Raw genomic sequence first — 23603 nt, 5'->3', positions numbered from 1 at the left:
GCCACTGCCGCCCCAGATATAGACTACTTCTGATGATTAGAATTTTTTTTTTTAAAGGTGAGGAATTCTAATGGTGCTTTTGTATCCTATTAGTGGATACGTTTGTTTTGAAAAAGTCACAAATTAAAAGACACTAGGAGGTGCCACAGTGCTGATTTTATTTTCAGCAGAGGCTTCTACAGAGTTCCACAGCGAGATATTCTTAAACTATAGAAAAGGTCCAGAATTCCAGGTTTAGTTGTGGATAGTCCAAAATGAAGCTATGAAGCTGAAGCCCCTAAAAGTAACATTTATGGAAATAGTTTGGCTGACATTCCTTAAGTCATCTGTATAATGAGACCATACATGTGACTTCAAGAAAAGGTGACGGGTTGCAATACCAACTGAACAAGCAGTGTGCTAGCTCTTTGAGGGCAAAAGTGTCTACATACTATGAAAAGTGATTACGTTAGTTTGTTTTAATTAAATTTCTGATATATACTTTGTAACTTTACTCAGTCATCACAGGCGATCACAGTCCTAAACCACTGCCTGAATCAAAGTTGCATTTAGTACTATTCAGATATAACACCTTGTTCCTTTCTTCCATTATCAACTTGGGTTTAATTTAACACAGAATAAAACCCATTTTTCGCTCTGATTAGTCCTATGTGCATTTACAATGTGTACAATGTGATTGGTCTTATGAATGGAGACAGAGCTACAAGAGCCGCAAGGTGGAAGACAGAAAGGAAGTCAGGCCTGGCTAATTGCCTTAGTCATGGAATATTGATGACTACTCTCTCCAGGAATTTCAATGGAGGAAGAAGCCTATAAGCTGCCTGATGATTTTGTGAGGGATATAGGACATTGATTGTGGAGAGGCTTTCTCCCAACTCATCTTCAAGAAGAGAGACCAAGCATTTTATGTTAAAAATGTAGTTTTCTGTTTCGATACAATATGTGACATTTTTTAAGAATGAACAACTCTGGCTACATAAAATATACATTAATATACATCATTATAGTAAATCTGTATTTTAATCATTAAATTCATGTCTCGTCAGTTTGGGACAGCATCACCACATTTTTATTAGGTTATCATTCCAGGTTTTCACATCCTGACACTCAGTGCTGCTGTAGCTTTCCTGCAACAAAGCTTTTGCAACATGTGCTCAATATGAAATGGTTGATTGCAAACAGGATGCAAACTCCAGTCCTCTGGGTGAAAGTCCATTTGTTTGGCCCACAACTCAACTTACTGTTGTGCCGTGCAGTTGCTTAGCTTTTCTCACACTGACAGTGATATGTGTCCTGGGAAGGAAACAGTTGCAGGCAAGGAGCAAAACAGTTGGAGCATTGCTTGGCTTTTTATTTTCTTGTCACTTTTCTTTCTTAATTTTGATGATGATGATGATGATGATGATGATGAAGAAGAAGAATAACTATGAGGAAGTAGCTTTTTACACTTTAAACATATGGACAATGTCTCACATTTATAAGGGCTGCCATGTAGCATCCTGGGAGTACTTTGTTGGGTTTGGTGCCTTGCTCAGGGGCACCTCAGAAGTGACCAGGAAGTGAACTGGTACACAACCCATACTGTGGTCTACACTGTTTTTGGAACCAAGACTGACTCATCTACTCCCATATGTACGCTATGAGCACTCTCTAGCTCACTACTGTGAGTAAACTTTGCTAAGGCTGATGGGAACATTAGTCATAATGGGTTTATTTCTCATAGCTGCAATTGTATCCTCACTGAACAGTGAAAGGCTGAAACTCATGCCAGATCATATGCAGGAGGTGATCTACCTAGTCTGGAAGAGGATAAAAACATGGGCGGTGGTCCTAAAGGAAAAGCTGATGCAGAGGCCTGCTGCCTCAGAGAGGGGGGGGGGTTGCTTCTGTAGTTTATTTTATGCATTTTTTACAGTTCATAAATGATACCTTTAGATGTTTATTTCATCATCTGGCCATCTAGTGCCCCTTTTTGTTATTTGTTAGTTTTAGTGGTAGTTGGTAATGCATCTTTTTGGGCGCAAACTGTCTTTTCAAAGCTACAAACAAGATGTTTGAAATTAATTAAATTTGTAAAATATGTTTTTATGATGAACATCTAAGTTTCCTTCTTGTTGTTTTTTATGGGCTCAGAATTTTTTCTCTTGGCACTTGCAACCAAAATGTTGGATTTTGTTTGGTAAAAAAAATCCCCTATTTCAAAATACACTTGTGATTCCCTGCGCTTCCTGCTCTGTCCCTCACACGGTTGTTGTTTTCAAGTGTCTTTACATGAAAGTAATTAATTTTTTTATCAGACATGAGCTTACTGGTGCTCTGGGATGAACTGATGACTTGTCCAGTGTGTACATTTGCCTTTCCCCTGTAGTCAGCTGGGATACAGCCTAACTCTTGACCCGGACTCGGATAAGAAGACAAAACGATTATGATCATCTCATTTTCAAGGAGATGAATGAATGATTGCTGGCTGGTTTATTTGACTCCAACAGAGTGGCTTATTCAAGTCCATCCACAATTGTTCAGAGAGCAGCCCCATTGTCTCTTTTCATGCTGAAGACTCTCCTCATGAAATGACTTCATGGATTTTCCCTAAGCCACAGCCGGCTGAAAGAATGGTTGTGTGAATCAGTTTTGTTCTGTCCTTTTGATATATTCCCAATCCCTGCAGCTGAGTTTTTTAAGTCCCTAATAATAGATGTCTCTATTTATTTCACTTGCAGACTGAGGATATGTATTGACTTGAACTGTCCTGGATCAAAAACGCTTTACAGTCACTGAGTTATAGTCACATTCTATTGCATTTTGATGTCACACTTCATTCCCTACATTGGGCTTCTGTGTTTTTTTTTTCCCAGGGCATGAAAGCACATTTTAGGTTGTTCATAACCCACAGCAATGTCTTCACTCCCTCTTTGCCTTTCCTAACGTTCTCTGAGCTCTAAGTTACTTTTAAAAATATGTCCTCTAGTGACAGTTCTGATGGGCTCAATTATTGTCTGATGGGACTTGTAATGGCACCTCATGTCAGGATGCATCTTTTTGGCACCTTTATCGCACACAGTTGCTGCAGCTGTCAGCCGGGTAATGAAAACGGTGAAATCACCTTTCAGACACATTTCATATCATCAGCTTATTGCCTCAGGTTTACTAAAGTTTACAGCAAGTGATGCAAGGTAATGTGAGGCAACAATGTGCTTCCTTGAGGTGACAGTAAAAGGGGAGGATAATAATGACATCATAGATGTGCCGTTATAGCCGTAAACACTATAATTATTGCCCCACACAAATAAATGATCCTGTCCAAGTCAGGTAAGATGATTATAGCAAGCTGGGATATGCATCAATGAAGCAAGAGGCTGCTGTCTGAATATGTGCCTTGAAGACTGGGCAGCGCTGGTAAACATACACAGAATGCTGAAGACATGACGCTCAAAAAGAAATAACCTTTTGTTGCTCTTGGCTTGCTATCACCTTGTTTAAATCATTTTGTGTACTTTCTTAAGATGTGACTTTGATCTGTTTTAGGATTTTTTTTTCTTGGGTAACACAGGCCTAACAGTTCAGGAGCTGTTTTATGATACCTAATTTTTCTATCAAACTTTTGTCAGCTCTTGATGTCACCAGAAACCACGTAAGCCATGCAATCACTAATTTCATTGTTTAATTGTAGCACTGATTCCCTGCACGACCCCTCATTTCACTACCATCAATACAAAATACAAAGTAAGCCACGCTAATTACAATCAATTTTACAAAAGGGAAAGTGATTCTTCAACGTTCTTCCTTTCTATCAATCTTTCAGCTTTAATTGCATGAAACAAATACAAAGTTTCTCAACTGCACAGCTAATCTCCTGCTTGCCAAGACTTCATCCGTAATTGTATCCTCTCATCATTTAAACAGATGGTTGGAGATGATTCACCCAGTTGACTGAAGCTGTGTACATCATACTCTCATTTAACGTCAGTAGTGCAGCTGTCATCACAGCAGGCACGGCTAAAATTAAAAGAGATAGATTTTTTTAGGATATTCATTTTTAATCCCACATCAACAATATCCGATCTCAGTTCTCTTGAGTGTGATTTGTTTGCCAGCGTCCCACTGTCATCCATATTTTGTATTGCTCTGAAAATTTTGTTCTCAAAGAATACCGCCCCCCAACTATTGACACATCATCTAAAGCATCTCAGGAACTACGGGTTGGGCTGTATTTACAACATGAAAACATCATATCTAAAATGAAAAGTGACAGAAAACAACGAGAAAGATTTGCTGATAATAATCGCCGGAGTGACTATCACAAAGATGCAGTCTGCTTTATTGACTATAGACAAATATCCATCATTTTCTCAGTCGAATCACATAAGGACCCACTGGAAGTTAGGAATCATTACATTCTGTCCATTTTATACTCTGTATGATGATATATATGAGCTAAATTTACAATCGATGGTTAGTTTGTGGCTGTTGCTTATCACTGTCAGAGGACACGGTTCAGAGCGGGTGTGTTCATTGATAAAAAAGATGGGGATAAGGAGAGGCTAAGGTAAGGTGATGAGGCTCTGGTGGCCCTTATGTACCCTTATTCAGTTTCCTGATTGATAAGGGAGGATTCTGGAAATCGATATGTATTTTTCATGATCGTCAGAGGATGAATTTAATGAGATTGTTGATTGACTTTTGATATTGATGTTCCACCATCAATCCATCTGATGACCTGTTGGATACACACACACACGCTCGCACGCACGCACGCACGCACGCACACACACACACACACACACACACACACACACACACACACACACACACACACACACACACGCTGAATTGAGACAATTGAGTTTGCAAAGCCATCAGTGACAGTGTCAGCCACCAAATGTTTAAATTCAGATTTAAAATCAAAGCCCTCAAACTATTAATGTGGGGTTTTTTTGCCGTAGATTTTAAGAATTTCAGTTCTATTTAGTGCACTTCTTCTAACCCTGCTGCTAAACTTCACGAGACTGCAGGAACAAGAAATACAGCATTCCTGAGCAGAAATAGCTGTTCTTTTTGTTCTCAGAGCTTTGCATGCTGTTTGATTGAGCGCACTGGGAATACCATAACATTCTGCTCCAACATTCCCACGGAAATCCTTGTTATACTTCCAGCCTTTTAGTCTGACATTCTGACCAAGAGCTAAACAGTAATATGTGATGGGAAAGCATGTCTACTACTACTTCTATTACTATTACCATTATTATTATTATTATTATTATTTTATTATTATTATTATTATTTTTAGATTTAGCTCAGAGGGATTTGAGGTTGATCAAAGCGGAATCCATTGTTTGCTGACATAATAAAGAAATGAAACCAATCAATCATTCTCAGAGTGTGGTGGATGACTCATTACTTCAGCCGTTCAGTGTCAATCAATTTCAGTCAGTCTCGGCTGGCTCTGATGACTGGTAGTCACTGTGGATGGGCGTCTTCGGTTACTCGGATTGGGTTCACTTAATTTCACAGCTGCTTTCTTTTACGAAGCGTTGGTAAAAAGTACACTCATTACCCCGTGTGTGCTCTGTGATGGTGAAGCGATGTCATGAGCTATTTTTGCAATTTGCCGATCACTGGTCTGATGTAGAAATGATCACTAACCTAACTTATCTAAGCACTGGGAAAACAGGTAAGTATGGGAGGGGGGATGATTGCTCCTTGGTCACAGGATGAAGCCTACTTTACACCACGCAAAAGACATTACATCAACTCAGCTGGTGGTGTGGCGTTTTGTTTCGCCACCTTACAACTTCTCTGTGCACTCAAACACAATTGCACAAAATTTCACCAGAGCACAAATAAACTTCCTGCTCCTGTTTGTCACATACTTTTGATTCAGTGGGGCTAATTTGTAACTGCCACAAAACTTTATTGTATTATTATATCATTAATAATACTATTAATATCATCATTATACAAAATGGTTCAAAGTAATAAATATCAATATATGGATAAACATGTTTCGCTTGTTCAGAATAAAAATGCCTTATTTAACCCATGCCACGATCAGGATTTTTCTTTTTCTAAACTTTGTGATTTGACCTTAACTCAGTTTCCTGTTTACACATTTAACATGCTTTCTGTTTGTCGTGGCAATTTGTATTTGACATTAGAAATTGTTATAGCTCCAGCAGTTTCATTATTAATGTAAAAACAAATTTAAAACAAAGTGTATGGGAAACAATTTAAGTAATTTTTGCAAACCACTTCATGTAGAACTCGATGATGCTGGGGGGGTTGCCAGTGGACTCGTCTTTCCTGAAGTTCCTCCTCTGCTTTTTAGAGCTTTCTACACACTTTGGTTTACTAACAAGGCCTACAGGCAGCATCTCATGTATGGAAGATTTGTGTCAACTTCTCACCCACTCCACTAAGGAAGATTAACCATGTGCACAACTACAGATTGAGGATCCGCCTAAACTCTAAATATTTCCCACTAAGGGTTGGTGTTCTATTAAAAAAAATTACAGTACAGTATATGCTTTTAAATGCTAGACAGATGCAACTTTGTGAGCCATCAAGACATGTAGGCAGGAGAGAATGACATAGTAAATATAATTTGGGGTTATAATAAAAAGGAAAAAAGGAAAATATCCAAGGTTCATCATAGATTCTAAAAATATATTTCCTAATGAGGATGAGCGGGATTGTCGATGAAGGTTTCTACCATAGTTCAGATGTTTTGTCTTCTGACGGCATTGTGAAGTCGTGCCTACATTACCCTCTTGTTATTGCTTCAATTCTCATTTTTCCACTCTCTCATGAGGCTCTACAATTAGAAAAGCCTTATGTCTTTATACTGCTGCCACACCAGCAGCAGCAGTGGTGGGTGGAACGCATCTTAAAAGATTTTCTAATAGGCCTAATCAGTGTGGGGGAATAAAGGTTTCAAGATTCAACAGTCTTGTCTTTTGTAAAGAAGTTTTCAAGTAAGAACGTGAGCGTGCAACACTTAAGAGTTGTACTACAGCAAGAAGAAACGTGGTACACTCTTATTCTACCAAAATGCACAGCATTTATTGCAATATAATCACAAGTGTACGTAGCAAAATAAGACACAAAAATAAATAAATGTACTGCTTTATAGGCTTCATACTCACACAGTAATCATTTTACAAGGCTGACCTCACATAGCTGCTCTTATAGCATGAACTGGAATGTTTATTACACATCAATAAATAACTGCTACCACATGCTGATAATGTTTCACCTTGTTTATCCCAATGTAAAAATACAATGTTGTGAACAGAGACGCACTGCTAAACTCATCCCCAAAAATGACAGCTTGAACATGTGTACTTTTTGAAAAAGCCAGGATTTATCATTGAGGTCACAGATCATGCTTGGTTTTGAAACATGAAATTCAGCTGTTCACCTCAGAATTTAACATCCTGTTGATCTAGACCTTTAACATCATTAAAGGATATTAACTTATATCTAAGTTAATATCATATATTCATACAGTAGCCGATAGGAGTGATAGATGACTCATATTCTGTAAATGTGGGAGGTGGATCACAATTTATGCATTTAATCACAGTCGACAATAGTCACCATTGTGTTACAGAGAATATTTGAAGTGAACTCAACAGCATGCCACGAAAATCATCTAATTGAAAATGCCACTCTATGGAAACAAGTTCTGTTACACATGTGTTGAAATGCCATTAATAGCTACTCACACTGATAACAAAAGTGGTTTATGTTATTTTCATTTAAAAGATTAGGATGGGGATGTTCTATTTTTAGCTCTGCCAAGAAAGGAATGTGTTGCGGGCGGCTGATAGGAAATGACAATAAAACAATTTTTGCTTCTAACTTTATGGATATTTACAATGTTTGGATGAAAGTGAGATGAAAATGGCCCTTTATAATTTATCACAAATTTAATGGGTTCATCTTTGCCATATGCCTAACCATCCCAACGTATTTCATGAAAATCTCCTGTAGTTTTTATGTGATTCTTCTAAAAGACAAACAAACAGATAAATAAACCCGTGAAAACACAAACTCCTTGGCAGGAATAAAGTGCAGCTCCCAAACTGTTATTTCTCTATTTTTATGTCCTCAGGAGGGACTAATGAGCTGATGGCTGTGTGCCACAGTCAGGCTGGGTGGGATAAAGAAGCACACAAGCTTAATTTTTGGATTTTTCATATGATTTCTTGACAATATGAAAAATTAAAATACTCATATAATTAGGTTGTTCTTTCTGATGACACATCACCAGACAGGGGTTGATGTAGGTCCATCATACATCCACGGGCACGTAAAACTGCCTAATGATTTCTGAAAGTGATGTCCTTCACTGGCCGACTGGCTTGTTGTTTGGTGGTAGGATGCTGTCAGCTGTGTTGGAGTTAGTGTTGCTCCTCCCTGAATCTTTCTCTGTACCAACTGAGGGGTTGAAGGGACTCCTCTTGAACACTTGGTTAACCAGAAGGCTGCAGGTCTTCCTGTACCGATGACGCAGCAGTGAGTAGACAAAGGGGTCACTTGCTGCCTTGCTGTAGGCCAGACATTTGGACAGTACCCCCCAGTGAGGGCTTATGGGCCCAAGGCAGAGGACCTCTACAATTCTGTGTCAAATTGAGCAAAAAGAAGACAAAAAAGCCACATAATCACCCACAGTGAAAATTCCAAGTTTTGGCAATACTTTTCATACTTTTTACGGAAATGCCATATCTATGTAAAATGATGTCATTTATCTTGCTTCTGGATTTTTTGCTGTAAACCAATAATACATTAACAATTAATGCATCAATAATGCATTAATTGTTTTGTTATTAATCTTCATCATTAGTTTGCTCCCTGCCGCCTCACTGCTCATCAAGTGCTTTATTTTTCCATAAAAAGAATCCTTACTGCTTCTGACAGGTTGCCACCACTAATACTGGCAATAATACTAATGAGAGTCAGTGATATGATCCGATTCTCATTTGCAGCTTCCGTCTCTGACACTCTTCCTCTCATTGTGTTTCAGTGATGGAGGAGCAGGAACAAGGGTTAGAAAAGTGTGCAAGAACTAATAAGATGTGCTGTAATGAAAAGATTAACAGTACAACAAGTATACTATGGTACAATAATTATTCTCATGAGCATGATTATAAAATTCGGCTCACCTTGTAATGACATAAGGGGTGAAGCACACCACAAATGTGCCGATGAATGTGCTGATCTTTTTGGTGGCCCTCAGCCTCCTCTGCTTCTGCTCATCTGAGCATTTCTGACGCACACTGCCAAAGCACACATACACTGTTATCTACCCAGGAGCATGATCACAGACACAGAGACCTAATGATGCAGTCCACAGAGAGAAGATGTGACATGGAGGTGACGAAAGCATGCAGAGAAATGTGTGCTGCTGTTCCTCAGGGTTACAGTGGAGATAGTTCAACCTGCACATATTAATTATTTAAACATACCAGGAAAGACAAGAAATAATGGAAATCCAAATTACTGAGACACAATACTTAAAATGGTTATGGTTAACAATTACCATTAGCGGTCCACCTTAAATTAAAGTGTTTGCTAATTCTGTTAACTTTAAATGAAAACGTCAACTTTTGACCATTTAACTATCGATGCATTCTACAGCTGCTTTTATAACCAATTGATTAGTCGGTGAATGCAAAGTGGAAAATGTGCATTGAAAGTGCTAGGATTTAATGAGACTCTCAATGTGCTTATTTTGTCAAACAAACTTTCTAATACAAGAATAATAATTTTTATTTAAGATAAAAAGCAATTCTCAAGCGTTTATTTACTATAATTTAAAATTACTTAAAATTTTGACGACTAAACTGAGTCAAATAATCGATTCAGCACAATTTCCAAGGCAAACAAGAGAGAACCCATCATCATGTGGCATGTGTTGCTACACGACAGTCTCACACACATTATAAATACATACTGGACAACGTGAAAAAGGAGTTCATATAATCGTTTTAGCAACAGACAAATGCATCTAAAGGACAAATGGATCAGATCCTTTTTGAGTGTTTACCTGGGATGAATGTCCACAAGCAGCACCAACGTTTGCATCGTGATCACGTCGATGCGTTTGCAGTGAAACCTGGCAACTTTAAGCACTTTCAGATAGGTTACACACAGCACGATCAGCGTGATGAGGAAAGTGAGACAGTGAAAAGTCAGGGTAAAAACGACAAACTGCGTCCCGGCTCCCTTCGCCCTGACATTGCAGAGAGTGCACGACGCGTAAAGGTGGTGGTACCCGACCCAGGAGCGGCAGGTGGCCACCGCGGAGAAGCACAGTGACAGTGTCCACGTGTATCCCACAGCGATCACCGCGTCCCTGCGCCGCATCCTCGATCGGTAACTGAGTGGGAACACCACCGCCACCCATGTGTCGATGCTAAGCGCTGCCATGCTGAGCATGGAGTTTGCGGTTAGAAAAGTGTCAAGGAAACCCACAATCTGACAGAATCCGCTGCCTCCCAGGTGACCAGGGATGATGAGCCCGATGAGAGTTGGAGGCATGTTGGACACGCTTAGCAACAGGTTGCAAAACGTCAGGTTGAGGGTAAAAAGACCGGCTACCTGTTTGCGGATCTCTGGGTTGTACAGAAAGCAGATCAGCACTACAACATTGAACAGCAGTGACACGATTATAATCCCCAAAACCAACACGAAGGCAACAAAATCCACAGCGTCCATGATTCGTCTCAAATGTCCAGACTTGTCAAACGTCCATCCATTGTCCCGTTGCGCGCTGTTATCGTGAGTTGCAGTCCCATTGCAGTACTCTATGTTGCTGACACTGCCTTGGAGCAAATTGTTTTCGATCCCTTTTAATGGCGTCCAAGATGAGGGGATGAACACACCTGATGGTTATGTCCAAAAGGTCTTTTTTATGTTTAATTGGTGAAAAGCTGGAGGATTGTTTTCATGAGACGCTGCGGGAATTTTCAAGCACCCTGAACACGCCAACTGGTAAACAAACACACAAACAAACACACAAACAAACAAAAAAACACGCCACTGGTCTCAGCAATCAGGGGCGCGCAATTACGCATTCCCAAAATGAGTTTTTTAAATTATATCAAAGTAGTCCAAGTTGTTTGTTTCTGCATCTATTCATACTTTTTTTTTTTCTTTTCCTGCCGGGCTAAAACACCCTGCTGCGTTCAAAATGAGTTTTCGGTGTAAAAATAGAAGCACGACTGCGTGATGGTAAGACTGTTGTAAAGTCACGACGGCAATTCTGCTCCTGATCTTTTTAAAAATTCGAAATAATGCCTAAATGTATCTCGTCAGTGTAGATATACAATTATCATGTAGATATGCGGAAGTCTCATGAGTGTAGTTGTCAAAGCCTTACATGGTCCTAGAGATGGAGAGCAGCTCTGCTGTGTGTGTGTGTGTGTGTGTGTGCGCGTGTGTGTGTGCGTGTGTGTGTGTGTGTGTGAACGTTATGACACACCATCTATCTATCTATCTATCTATCTATCTATCTATCTATCTATCTATCTATCTATCTATCTATCTATCTATCTATCTATCTATCTATCTATCTATCTATCCATCCATCCATCCATCCATCCATCCATCCATCCATCCATCCATCCATCCATCCATCCATCCATCCATCCATCCATCCATCCATCACATAATTTTGGTTAGTTATTATCAACTGTGTACTTGCTAGTATCAATTAAGTATGTACTAGTATGTGCTTTCTATATATTGAATATATGCAATCTAATATGTACTATAGTAATACCGTGTATCTATTACAACATACTATTAGTATTATTTTTATCCAATAAATACTACCAATCATAATATATAGTATAATATATTACATTATCTTTACATTATCTGTAAACGTTCTATATATCTTTAGGCTCTACTGTCGATTGAATCAGAACAGAGTCATCTACCACTGACCACCATGCAGCACCTGAATTTGTTGAAGAAGATTAGTAACATAGTCTTTTAGACATCCCGCTGAATATTCATTCATTCATTCATTCATTCATTCATTCATTCATTCATTCATTCATTCATTCATTCATTTTCATGTACCGCTGCTGTATCCGCCGTAGCGGGTCATGGGGAGCTGGAGCCTATCCCAGCCGTCATAGGGCGTGAGGCGGGGGACACTCCGGGCACAACACCAGTGATCCCGCTGAATAATTTCCGGAAAAATATTTTCCTCATCCTATTTTCAAGAGCAAAATCAAACAGCTTAAAGGTAATACCATTTAATTATAGAACATACCTCTACCATCAGCGTGCAACAGAAAGAAAAACTTGTCTGTCAGTGGTTAGTTATTCAGATACACAGCCATCCTATAAATGATCAGTTATAAAAAATTGACAGCTGTAGCTGATCTGATGTTTTTGAAATTAATACCATAGAGCTGTTTTCTATTTAGCCTTTACTAAACGTCGAGGGAACAGATGGTAAAATCAAGCATCACAGGAAGGAATTAATTAGCTTGCATGCTTTGAGTTAAAATATATATTTAACATCATGTATGTAATAAAAATTAACACCACTGCAGCAGAACTGTATAATTAACCATTTAGAGCCCAAACCATTAAATAATTGCTAAAAAATATTTCAGAAAATGAGGTCTAATGGAAACTCTGATAAATGTTCCAAACAAAAACAAAAATACAAAAAAATCTATACATGAGTTTTCGCTTGTATAATTATGGGTGAATCCAGTTTTTTTTTTCACATGGAAAATGCAGATGTATGTGTCTGATAATGTACATCAGGTTTTTCAAGAAAGAAAACATCAAATTTATGATGTAGAAGTCTCAAAATCCTGAAAGGATGAGTGAATCAAATATAATGTTTGGCTGTAAAGAGTCAATATGTATTGATAATGTGTAAATACTGACCTGCATTTTCATTCTACTGACAGCATCAATGTTCTACATTGATAATCACTGTATGCGTTTCTCATTTTCTGGGTATCATTGGGCATCATATTAATTTGATTTTACCGTATGTCCAAAGGCTTTGGTTTGGCTGTTGGCTGAACTTTTAAAGGTCTTAATTAGTCATTGTGATAGTACACACAACATACCAGGACCACAACACACAAGGCACATGCTTATCTGTTATTCAAGCATTTATTAACTGGGACAGAAACTGGAACAAATATGTGTTTGTGTTTCACCAAAGTTCAACAACGTACTTCTACAAGGACAGAAATCTTATCTAATTGCTGCACAAGAGCCAAACTAGGATCATCATCATCATGAGCATGAGACACAAAACACCACACGGTAGAAATGAAGGTTAGTTCTGACAAGAGATACCCATAGCTGAACGAAAGAGCTCTGAGAAGCTCTTGCTCAATTTCAGAGGTTCTCTTTTGACACAGTTTGTTGGTGCTGGGACAGTCATCTCACTTCAGCAAAGACTAGTCTGCTAGTCCGGCTGATGCCCCATATGTTTCTTATTTTTTAATCTCCTGGGGTTATTTGTTAATTTCTTGGGGATAATATTAATCATCTTAAAGTTCAATTTAGATGACTAATATTACGGGTTTAGAGAATGCGTCTCGTTTTTTTTTTTCTCTCAGGACATGGGGATTAGAGGAAGTAACTGCGCCTCTCTGTGGACGTAAAAGGAATCGCGTCTACTCAAACGTCTCCATGCTTGAACCACATTGTCCGGCTGATGGGTTGGGCAACAGCTACCGATCATTCCAAACTGTCTTTGAGCTATTCTTCATAGAGTCACAGAACAATTCAGGCAACACATAGGAATTATTTATTTCATTCAAATGTTGGAATCTTCCTGTATTAAATGTAATTTTCATCAGATAGTGTACGGCGATCCTTGCGTAACTCCACACTACCCTCTAGTGGACAGGAAGCTTGGTTCATTGATTGAAATTAGTCACATGATATCAGTTTGCTGTTGCAAGTAAGATTTAAAATGATTAAAACCTTATTTAATTTGAGGAAGTTTTAGGAGAACATATTACGTATGATACCATTTTCTAATGACTTTCTGTTTATGCTTATTTAGTTGTTATTTTGTGTATGCAATTTTTTTTATTTTCCGGTTTTACAAGTCCAACTATTAACAGGAAGTAACACAGGAAATGACAGGGGGAATGTATTTGTGGGAGCACCTGAGATCCTTTTGGTGTTATGTGCTGTTTTGACCTAAGGAGGGCAGTCTCTACTCTCCTTGCATGTTCTGCCTGCTGAGCATCGAGAAGGTGAATATCTGTGGAGGTGTGCTGTCTGATCTGAGCTGTCAGCACTCATTAGTGCTGTCTCATTAAAGTAATGTCAGTGGCGCTCCATTAGCAGTAAAATGAACAGCTGCCCTGCCTCGAGGCTAAATCAACAACCAAACTTTGTTGACCATAGAGGTCTGTAGGTTAACTTGCTATATGTAGAGACAGAGAACAAACTCCTATCTGTTTTGTTTTGTCTAACATTTTGCACAGCTGCTTCAGGTCAAGTTGTCAGTATGGTCTTGTACTCAAATGTTATATATAATGCCAGATTTATGTCATTTTACTGTTTAATTAGACAAGAGTTTCTACATTATGCAACTGCACCAAAAGCAATACTCCCTCGACAACCAAACCTCATACTACGACTCATCAGCCATGAAAACTTACCCCTAGAATGTGTTATCACATTTGTGATATTATCAGTTTGATAGTAATCCACTATTGAAAGTTTTCTTCACAAGTTCAGTAGCTTTTGAAGAACATTTCAGCTATAGTCATGATTTTAGTACAAGTATTTAGCATTATTATTATTTGTTATCTCACAGCTGTGAATTGCCTGTGAGTGCTTTGTCTTAATCATTCAAGGTCACTTGACCCAGAAGGTACTGTACCTTGGATCTGGATCATATTTTGATGTGTGTTGATGGATATGACATTTTTAAAGTTGATCAGAGCAGATATTACGGGCAAAAATACTATAATTTCACTTATCCTGTAATGTTAAAGAAAATTCTGAATCTTCACGATGATATAGACCAGCACCAAAATTTAATTAATCGTTCATTTGAGCCATACTTGACTTCTGCAAAAAATGTCATCAAAATGTGTTAGTAGGTGTTTGAGTAATGAAAAAACAAACTAACAAAAAACATTAATTTAATTTGTTACCTGCCACACGGGAGACAATTTGTGTAAATTGTTTGAGCAATAGAAAATGATGAGCTGCAGAGTTTGGCATTGCTGTATTTGTACTTTTAATAGGCCATGTCTCCCATGTTGAAAGCCAACTGCACTTTAGCTCATTTACCCCCACCCACTTCCTCAGTTTCTTGTAGCCCAACACATGCCGCTCCGCCACTCAGATAGACTGGGATCAGATTGGTATTTGGGGTCAAAACCATGATATTCCACATTTGCCTTCCTCCATTAATGGCCTATTTAGCGTACTGCCGATGGCAGCAAAGAGATAGCCGGGCTTTTATACCTTTTGACTGGATATATTAGTAGGTAATGTCCTTAAAGAGGATTAGTGGATGGAGAGAGAGGAAAGGAGAAAGAGAAGGAGAGTGGCTGAAAGCGCCGGAGGGCTGGCATGGCAGTAAATAGGCAGGTGATAGCAGAGAGGACAGAGGAGCCAGTGCTGCCTCTGGCTATGGATGGGGGATTAAAGGACACTGGATTCTGTGGTCTCCTGAAGCATGTTGAGTCATAGCATAGTCTAATCTTTGCACATTAATATATATGGCAAAAAATAAACTCGACGTCTACACATGAGCAATGTTGATTGTCCTATAAACCTTTTAAAAATACAGAAGGAGAACTCAGCTGTCAAAGCCAATAAGTTCAAGTTTCCTTCTGATCCCATGTTGTCCATCAGTCAAGAATGTGGCATGGGTCGAGGTCAAGTACCAACAAACCACACAAATCATCTTGTTTACTGTTTTTCAGCACTTAACCCCATCTATACTCAAATATTTCTTAAACAGGCATTTCAGGTCACTGCAGGTTGACCTTTAAGGAAATTTGTGCACATGTTGCGTGACATTGACATTATGAAGATGGGTGACGAGATGAAACGAGACAAACACAGTCAATCACAAGGTGTCATACTCTCTCTCTCTCTCTCTCTCTCTCTCTCTCTCTCTCTCTCTCTCTCTCTCTCTCTCTCTCTCTCTCTTTTTTTTTAACAGCTCCTAACGTGCTTTTTGTTCAGTTATTATTAATAAATATTTTCAAGGGTTACATTTGCAAGAATATTACTATGGTGCCTTATCACCAGAGTGGTGTCTATCTAACAATCACGATTCTGTATCCAATGAATGAAAATGAAACCAAATGAACAATAATCACAATTTCTCGAAAACTCATCCAGTTGTGTGTGTGTGTGTGTGTGTGTTTTTTAACGTAATTGCTATTCTTTATCTTAATCATTTTACTTCCCTACTAAGGAAAGAGACAAAAACAACAACTGGATATTGAAAAACATAAGAGATATATTCAAATACTCTCCTGTGACATGTTTGACTTTTCCCAGATAATAATGTTGTGGTCAGCAAAGGTTAATAAAATTTAAATTAAGTGAATTCAAAAACTACTTGTGAATGAGCATCTCAGTGTAATCTGCTATCCAACTCTTCCATGCTTCTAATCGCTATATATGACTAATGCCCAAGACCTGTGGCCTTGATTCATCCCAGTTAAGCTGTTTTGGAGGGATTTGATCATGCACAGATGACATTGAGTTAGAATGGGTCACTGCAGAATGTGCTTTAGCCAAATTCTTGCGGAAAGGAGTCAAGTGGAGGGCAAGCACCTGGGCTAGCTGACCTTTACCTGGGGAGAGAAAATAAAGAGCGACTGGGGGTGGAGTCGGCTGTAAAATTTCAAGGATGAGCAAGTGAAAGTATTTAGTTTCACAAAGTCATCAGAAATGGAATGGTGGCATAGCAACTCTGTCCATTTCCTTATCCACTTAAGCTTCTCTGAGAGTACGTGTGTGTGTGTGTGTGTGTGTGTGTGTGTGTGTGTGTGTGTGTGTGTGTGTCACATCAATAATTCTTCACACTCGCTCAGGTTTCCAAATCTGGTAAAAGTGTAAGGCTGTACTCTCACACCGTGAGGTAGGTACAAAATCCGGTCTGTGCCAAGACATCCCTTTGACCATCTCTGCTCTCAGCATCACACGGACTTGAAAGGAGCATTGTGTGCTTCACGCTCTATGGCCAATTGACCTCTTTTCCCATTAATCAAATGCACTGTTTACTTAATCTTTCATAGCATTTCAAAACCATTAAACCAAGAGGATTATCCTAGTATTTCTAACGGTGTTTCTTTACCTTCCAACAGCTCCCCTGAAAACACCTTCCTCTTTCACTCACTTTCTCTCTCTGTCTCCTTCCTTCCGTTCACCTTTACGATTGCATGTTTCCGCCTCTCTTTTAATTTCTTCACTTTCCTTATTCTCAGAGGGTAACTTTGCACATTGTTTAAATTCTTTTAAAAAGCAACTTCTCCGTCTCTCATTGAGCAACCCAATCCCCTACTCTGAATAAATAAAACACTCCTGTCTGATTAAAACAGATTAAACAGGTGGAAAGGGAGTCAGTCTGGAATTGGTTTTAAATCTGCACTTCTGAATTCTTGACTGCTACCAGCAGGAAGCAGGTGAAGGTTAGAGGGTCTATAATTTGGAGAGGGTATCTTATTGTAGAGCTAAAGAGGAAATTGTGAATTGAATTGCACTTAAAACCCCTCTTTGTAAAACTAGATGAGGAGCAAAGCAAATGTAGATGCCAGAACAGTTGGCTGGGAACTGCTGGTAAGTGTGTATAGGTAATATCCGAGCTGTGCGGAAGCTCTTTAAGTACAGGAGCAGTGAGTGCCTCAACCATCAGATAACCAAAAACACCACATTCTGTTTATGAAATTTAAATAATAGTGTCACGTCATTGATTTTTTTTGACAATGATTCCGTCAAGGAGAAATTTACTGCATGTGTGTGTGTGTGTGTGTGTGTGTGTGTGTATGTGTGTCTATGTGTGTGTGTGTGTGTGTGTGCATGTGTGCGTGTGCGTGTGTGAGAGTTTAACAGGACATCACAAAAAGAATAGTCTGGTTTCAAATACAGTAATTATATAATCAGTTGAAACAGTTTTTCATTTTATTCCTAGTTGATCGTTGGCTTCTTTAAAAAATTTCAGAATTCCTCTGAAATATCAGTGTTTAACTTTAGCGTAGAATCTTAAAAAGTGCAAATTGTGTGCTCAACTATCTGGGCCCAAATAAACATACACAAGGGAGTCACTCATGTTGATTGATTGGCTGCTGATGATGTTGAGGGTTAATCTGTATTTAGCCGGTCCATCCGGATGCCTTAGAAGCCAGCTTATTAAAGGAAATGAACTGTTGTGAGGCTTTTTTCGACAGACAGTTCCTGAGCTTTGCATGCATTCCTTCATGTCTCCTGCATGGTGGACATGAACAGCCCCGTCCACAGTGGGCCCTGACAAAACCAAACCAGACAAAAAGGCCTTTGTGCCGGTATACATGTTAGAAAAGACATGCCGGTGTGTCAATCCGATGCAATTTTGAAAATTTATCTCTGAACAGAACCAGACCGCCAATGACGGCTGAAGTTGAGCTGAGCTATTTGGATTAAGATAGGTGATGAATCAAAAACCGTAATGCATTAAAAAACTGCCCAACCCCTTCAGTTATGGGACGAAGATGGGAAAAAATGGGATGCTGTTGAAATTGTCTAATAATGTCTTATTAGGGACATTTTTTTTGGCTTGCCATTGAGTTCACTGTAAGTTAGATGAAAGGGTTTAATTGGAAATGATAACCTGCTGATGGAGCAGATCTGTCAGCCGACAAACCCTGGCTGTCTGTCTGCCAGTACTGCAACAATATCCACAGGGAGATTGGCAGATAGAAGCTGCTGTCAACACCTTCAACCTCAGTGTTGTTCCAGTATAAGCCGCGCATTTGTGTTTGCATCAACCAGGGTAGGTGGCACTATTGATGGCAGTGTGCAAGGAACACGGATCTAAGCCACACGCAAAAGGAAAGTAATGTAGTGCAGACACACAAAGATTTTTATAATTTGCAAGCAAAGGATTAAAAATATGAAGACACAAGGTCAATGAGCATCAGGGAAAGCAGAACTCAAATGCTTTCGGCCCATCAGAGCAGTTCAAGATCCAGGACATCAAAGCCACTTAAATATTTTTCATTCTTGGGGCCACAAAATGTGAGATGATATGACAGGCACACAATAGACCCACAGTTTCCTCTGGGCCCCTGTCGTGGTGTTGACATGAGTAGAAATTAACTTATCACCCCTTTTTAAAGTCCAGACGGCTGTCAGACAAGGCCCAGTGGCACGGGGGACGATTTGATGATTCCAGTACCGGGCTACTTTACATCGAAAGCTCTGTCTCACATTTCCTTCTCTAGTACCGCACTGCCTGCGATAGCCGCTCCCCACATGTGTGTCAGGAATGCGTGGTAGCTGACTGATGGTGTTTTGAATCAACCCAATGGTAGGGCATTGGTTTCCTGTTTAGACCACCAGAATATTTCACTGTTGAATGATTATGTAATAGCATATAAATACCAAACTTCTATTAATGGTTTGGATCAGATTTTGATGGTAATACCTTCAGTAACTTTGGGCTTCCTCTTCCTCTTTGTCTTCCAATAGTCAGAATATCTTGTGCAGTTTTCCAGACCTTCTCTCATCCGCCCTCCTGTCACTCCTTTTAGTGATCACCTAACAGCCTGTATGTTTGCCCTTGCTGCCAGTTAATGATGTGGTTACAGGGTAGTCAGTTTCAAAACAGACTCAACTGAGCCTGTAATTTGCATTTACATGGTAAATGAGACGAATCAGAAGCCTTGTCAAACTTTACCTCAGGTGTTGTAAGTTCCACCATTTGATCCCCATGGGGTCAGGCTGTTAGAAGAGTTCCCTTGGAGTGTTATCTCCAAGCAGCTGGGGAGTCACCTCCTTTGTCCCATTTCCCAACTCCACTCAATTTTTTTCAGTCCCTTTCTTTGGTGCCTTTCTTTGCCCTTTAAACCTCCAGTTCATTTGTTGCAAACGCAACAGTTGTAGCTCAGGAGGCAGAGAAGTCATTCATTTCAGAATGACTGTGATTCAATTCATGTTTCCTGACATCTACATGTCAAACTATCCTTCAACATGTTATACTGCATGGTCTCTAATTGCATCCAGTGCTCTTCCATTGGTGCATGAGTGTTTGGGTGAATGACTCCCTCTCCATATGCGCAGGTGGAACCTTGTATGGTAGCCTCCGTCGCCATTGTCTGGATGTGAATGAATGAATGAATGAATGAATGAATGAATGAATGAATGAATGAATGAATGAATGAATAAAGGAAAGAAGGAAGGAAGGAAGGAAGGAGGGAACAAACGGAGAAACAAATTAACAAATGTATTGTAAAGTGCTTTAAATGAAATGTTTTGTAACCGTACTACTGTCGACCTCAATAGTGTTGGGTGAACTATTTCTGAATCATAGTGTGCTAACTAACAGTTTTTTCTGATTACAGCTGGTGTTGAACTTCAGATTAATGTGGCACTTGGTACTTGATCAACAAAAGAAGCTGAGCTTCTGAACTGCTATTAGATTTAGAAGAGAATATCTCCAGCACTATATTAATCGATCAATTAAACAATCATTCAACCTTTATCTGTATAGCACTAAATCACATCAGCAGACATTTCAAAATGTTTCAACAGGAGACTGCTGGTCTCTATGAAAGTATCAACATTGGTTATTATTTGTTTCATTTTGACCCTGAACCAACATTTTGAAAGAATGTCACACTACTGGGTCAGAACCATTATATGCACCAGTGGTACCTCTCCAAACACCAGTCAACACCCATACTATGTTCTGCATGTGTCTTGAACTGGTCACTCTTCTGATCTACAAAGCAAAGACTGAACCACTGCTGTTCAAATGGTTTTCATCCCTGGGTGGGCTTGAACCACCTTTCAGTTAATGGCCAAGCGCGCTAACCATATAAAAATATAATAAATACCAGAAATGGTGAAATAATCCTAGATTGAAAAATCATGGAAGAAGAGTGATGCTATATTGATGCTAACCAGCCTTTAGAAAAAAAGGTTTTGGTCACATTCATTAAACACACACAGCTATTCAAATAAGGCCGGCCCTCCCCAACTCAGCCCCACAGAAACAAAAGTTATGAAGTTCCTGCTTTAAAAGGGGAGTCAGTCGTCATTAGAGAGCCACCATTAAATTACAACACACAGGAAATTATCCCTAGAATGGGCTCAGTGCTGATAAGAAGTTCAAGCCCAATGGATGACAGCTCTAGAAACCCGAGAGAACTTATCGCCACAGTGGGGGGTAGGGGCCCATGCCTGGGTGCCTGGCAATCTGATTGGACTGTCATCCCCAGGTCATAATTAATATATATTTATCAAATTAATAACTGAAAAGAAAATCTCAGCATCATTGCCGCTATTATAAAAGAGGCTTGCCTTGGCCCCAGAGGTGAACAGTGGCCAAATTCATGGGGCGGCTGGTTTCCCTCGTGGTTAATAAGGCTGCTGTCAGTATAATGGGACAGAGGAGGGCAAAGAGAGCTGCCTCTTTTGGAAAGCATGACAGATAAATTGCCTCCCCCCTGCACAGAATGAAACTGAATTTAGAGGAAGAAATGAAATATGTTAGTGTCTGCTGACAAGCACAACCACAGTCTTTGAATAGGAATATCTGTGAATAGTTACTCTTTGTAGAGCGTAGCACCAACACACACCAGTCATTACAAAGAGATTTTTATGTTTCAACCTTAGTATAGAAAACTTTTGTTGATGATCCATAGATTGTTAATTATTTTGAAATAATTTTTTGACTTGAAAGTACTCTATTTGCAAATGAATGAATTAAATTTTTCTATATAATGATTGTCATAGATTGTGACCAAGTGAAAAATGAACATTTTTGTTTTTCTCGTAAAGGAATTGAAAATAATCTAATAGCAGTAGAAATCGCACTTCATATTTAGATGTAATTGCTGCAAAAGTAGCTGATGGCAACTGAAACAATTCTAGTTGCAGTGGCGTTCAGACTTTTATTTTGCATACAATTATTGACTGTAATTATGACCTAATTATATCACCTCTAATGAGATTTTGCTTTATTACAATGCCAAAAACGGATAAGAATTTTAGTCTGGGTACGAAGTGTTTGCATGGAACTACTTGTATACATTCAGAACACAATAAACTAGTCTACTGTACATTAAGATAGTTAAGAATACATGAATAAATATGTATTTTTATGAAGCTGTGGTATATTGCTTTAATTGAAGCTACTTGCATCTGACAGAAAGGGCTGCTTAGGTCATTTCTGTACTTCCATATATGCAAATCTACTTTCATATATATCATTGTTTAGTATACATCCTACCTGTCAACATCCTACCAGTTGAAATAAAGAGTTCTCTTTGTAAAGCATGTTGAAATATTATGTCAGCAAGCAACACTGCCACGACCCATGGCTATGGGCCAATCCAATCAGCTGGAATACATTTCACAAAAATTAAATAAAAAATATTTTTTGTTTGAAGTTTACAATAACAGCAGATAAAAGCTCTGATTAAAATGCACTATTTTTTCTTGCTTCGCTGAATGGGCAAATGTATTTGGAGGCTGTTACAAGTCAGGCAGATGTTACACAATATGCATGTTCATTTTAAGCAGTTAAGCATTTTAGATTACTTTAAATGAAAGTTTCAACATTACTCTCCTTTCAGTTCTATCTTAATCTCCACCATCTTTTAAAAAGGCACAATGGTCCAACTTTTTAATCATTATTTTTTGCAGTTTGCAGTGTGCACATTGGCACATGGCAGTTTTATTTTAAAGCTTCTTCTTTAAATAAAAGCAGCAAAAAATATGAAGAGCAAGGTAGACAATGTTACTATTATTACTGTCATTATTATTCTAAAACTATTGTTTATCGTGACTTTAGGGGGTTTCAAAGACTGCCATGGTAAAAAGATTTTAGTCATTATATTTGCAAACTATTATTATAGCTTAAAAATTAGAATTAAAAAAAATAATTTTCCATTACAATTTCAAAATTTCCAACACTTTGTTAGTGGGGAACTTTGTCTCCCTGTGGATATGCTGCATATTCATTTTCACTCTAGTCCACTGCTATATCCTCTCTTCTGCAGGTGGAAAGCCACAGTGGGGATACTTTATCGGGCATTCCAAGGGTACAAAACAGGAAGGAGGGGAAGCTGAATTGTAAAGGTAACACAATCAGCCGCTAAAGTAGTCACAGGAGTATCAGTTTCTTTAAGCTGCACTGAGCACGGCACAAGATTAAGATGTGGATTACCGAACATTTACTCCATGTCACTCAGATGGAGGCATGTGGTTTGTTCTATAAAGTGATACAGTACCCTGACCTTCTGATTCCTGTCATGTGATATAATTATCCAAAGGGAGGTACTTGTGCATTTGATTGTCACTTGTAACGTGCAGTTTCCACATAATTATCTGTAGATGATTGGTTGAGTCCAAACACAGTTTAG

The 23603-nt window shown here is 38.9% G+C and overlaps 1 protein-coding gene across 1 annotated transcript; it reads right to left on the bottom strand.

The window, feature by feature from the left end:
• Nucleotides 1-7091: 7091 nt before the first annotated feature.
• On the bottom strand, nt 7092-10953 carry LOC137603892 (G-protein coupled receptor 26-like). The gene is made up of 3 exons (XM_068327731.1): nt 10049-10953; nt 9165-9278; nt 7092-8621 (listed from the first exon to the last, which is right to left on the bottom strand). Exons 1-3 carry the CDS (start codon nt 10717-10719, stop codon nt 8348-8350), a joined length of 1059 nt encoding a protein of 352 aa, XP_068183832.1. The 5' UTR covers nt 10720-10953; the 3' UTR covers nt 7092-8347.
• Between the last annotated feature and the right edge of the window lie 12650 nt (nt 10954-23603).

This window comes from Antennarius striatus, chromosome 11 (assembly GCF_040054535.1).
Source record: "Antennarius striatus isolate MH-2024 chromosome 11, ASM4005453v1, whole genome shotgun sequence".
NCBI classification, from domain to species: Eukaryota; Metazoa; Chordata; class Actinopteri; order Lophiiformes; family Antennariidae; genus Antennarius; species Antennarius striatus.
Note: the sequence above shows the minus strand (reverse complement) of the source record. Positions and strands in the feature narration are given on the sequence as shown.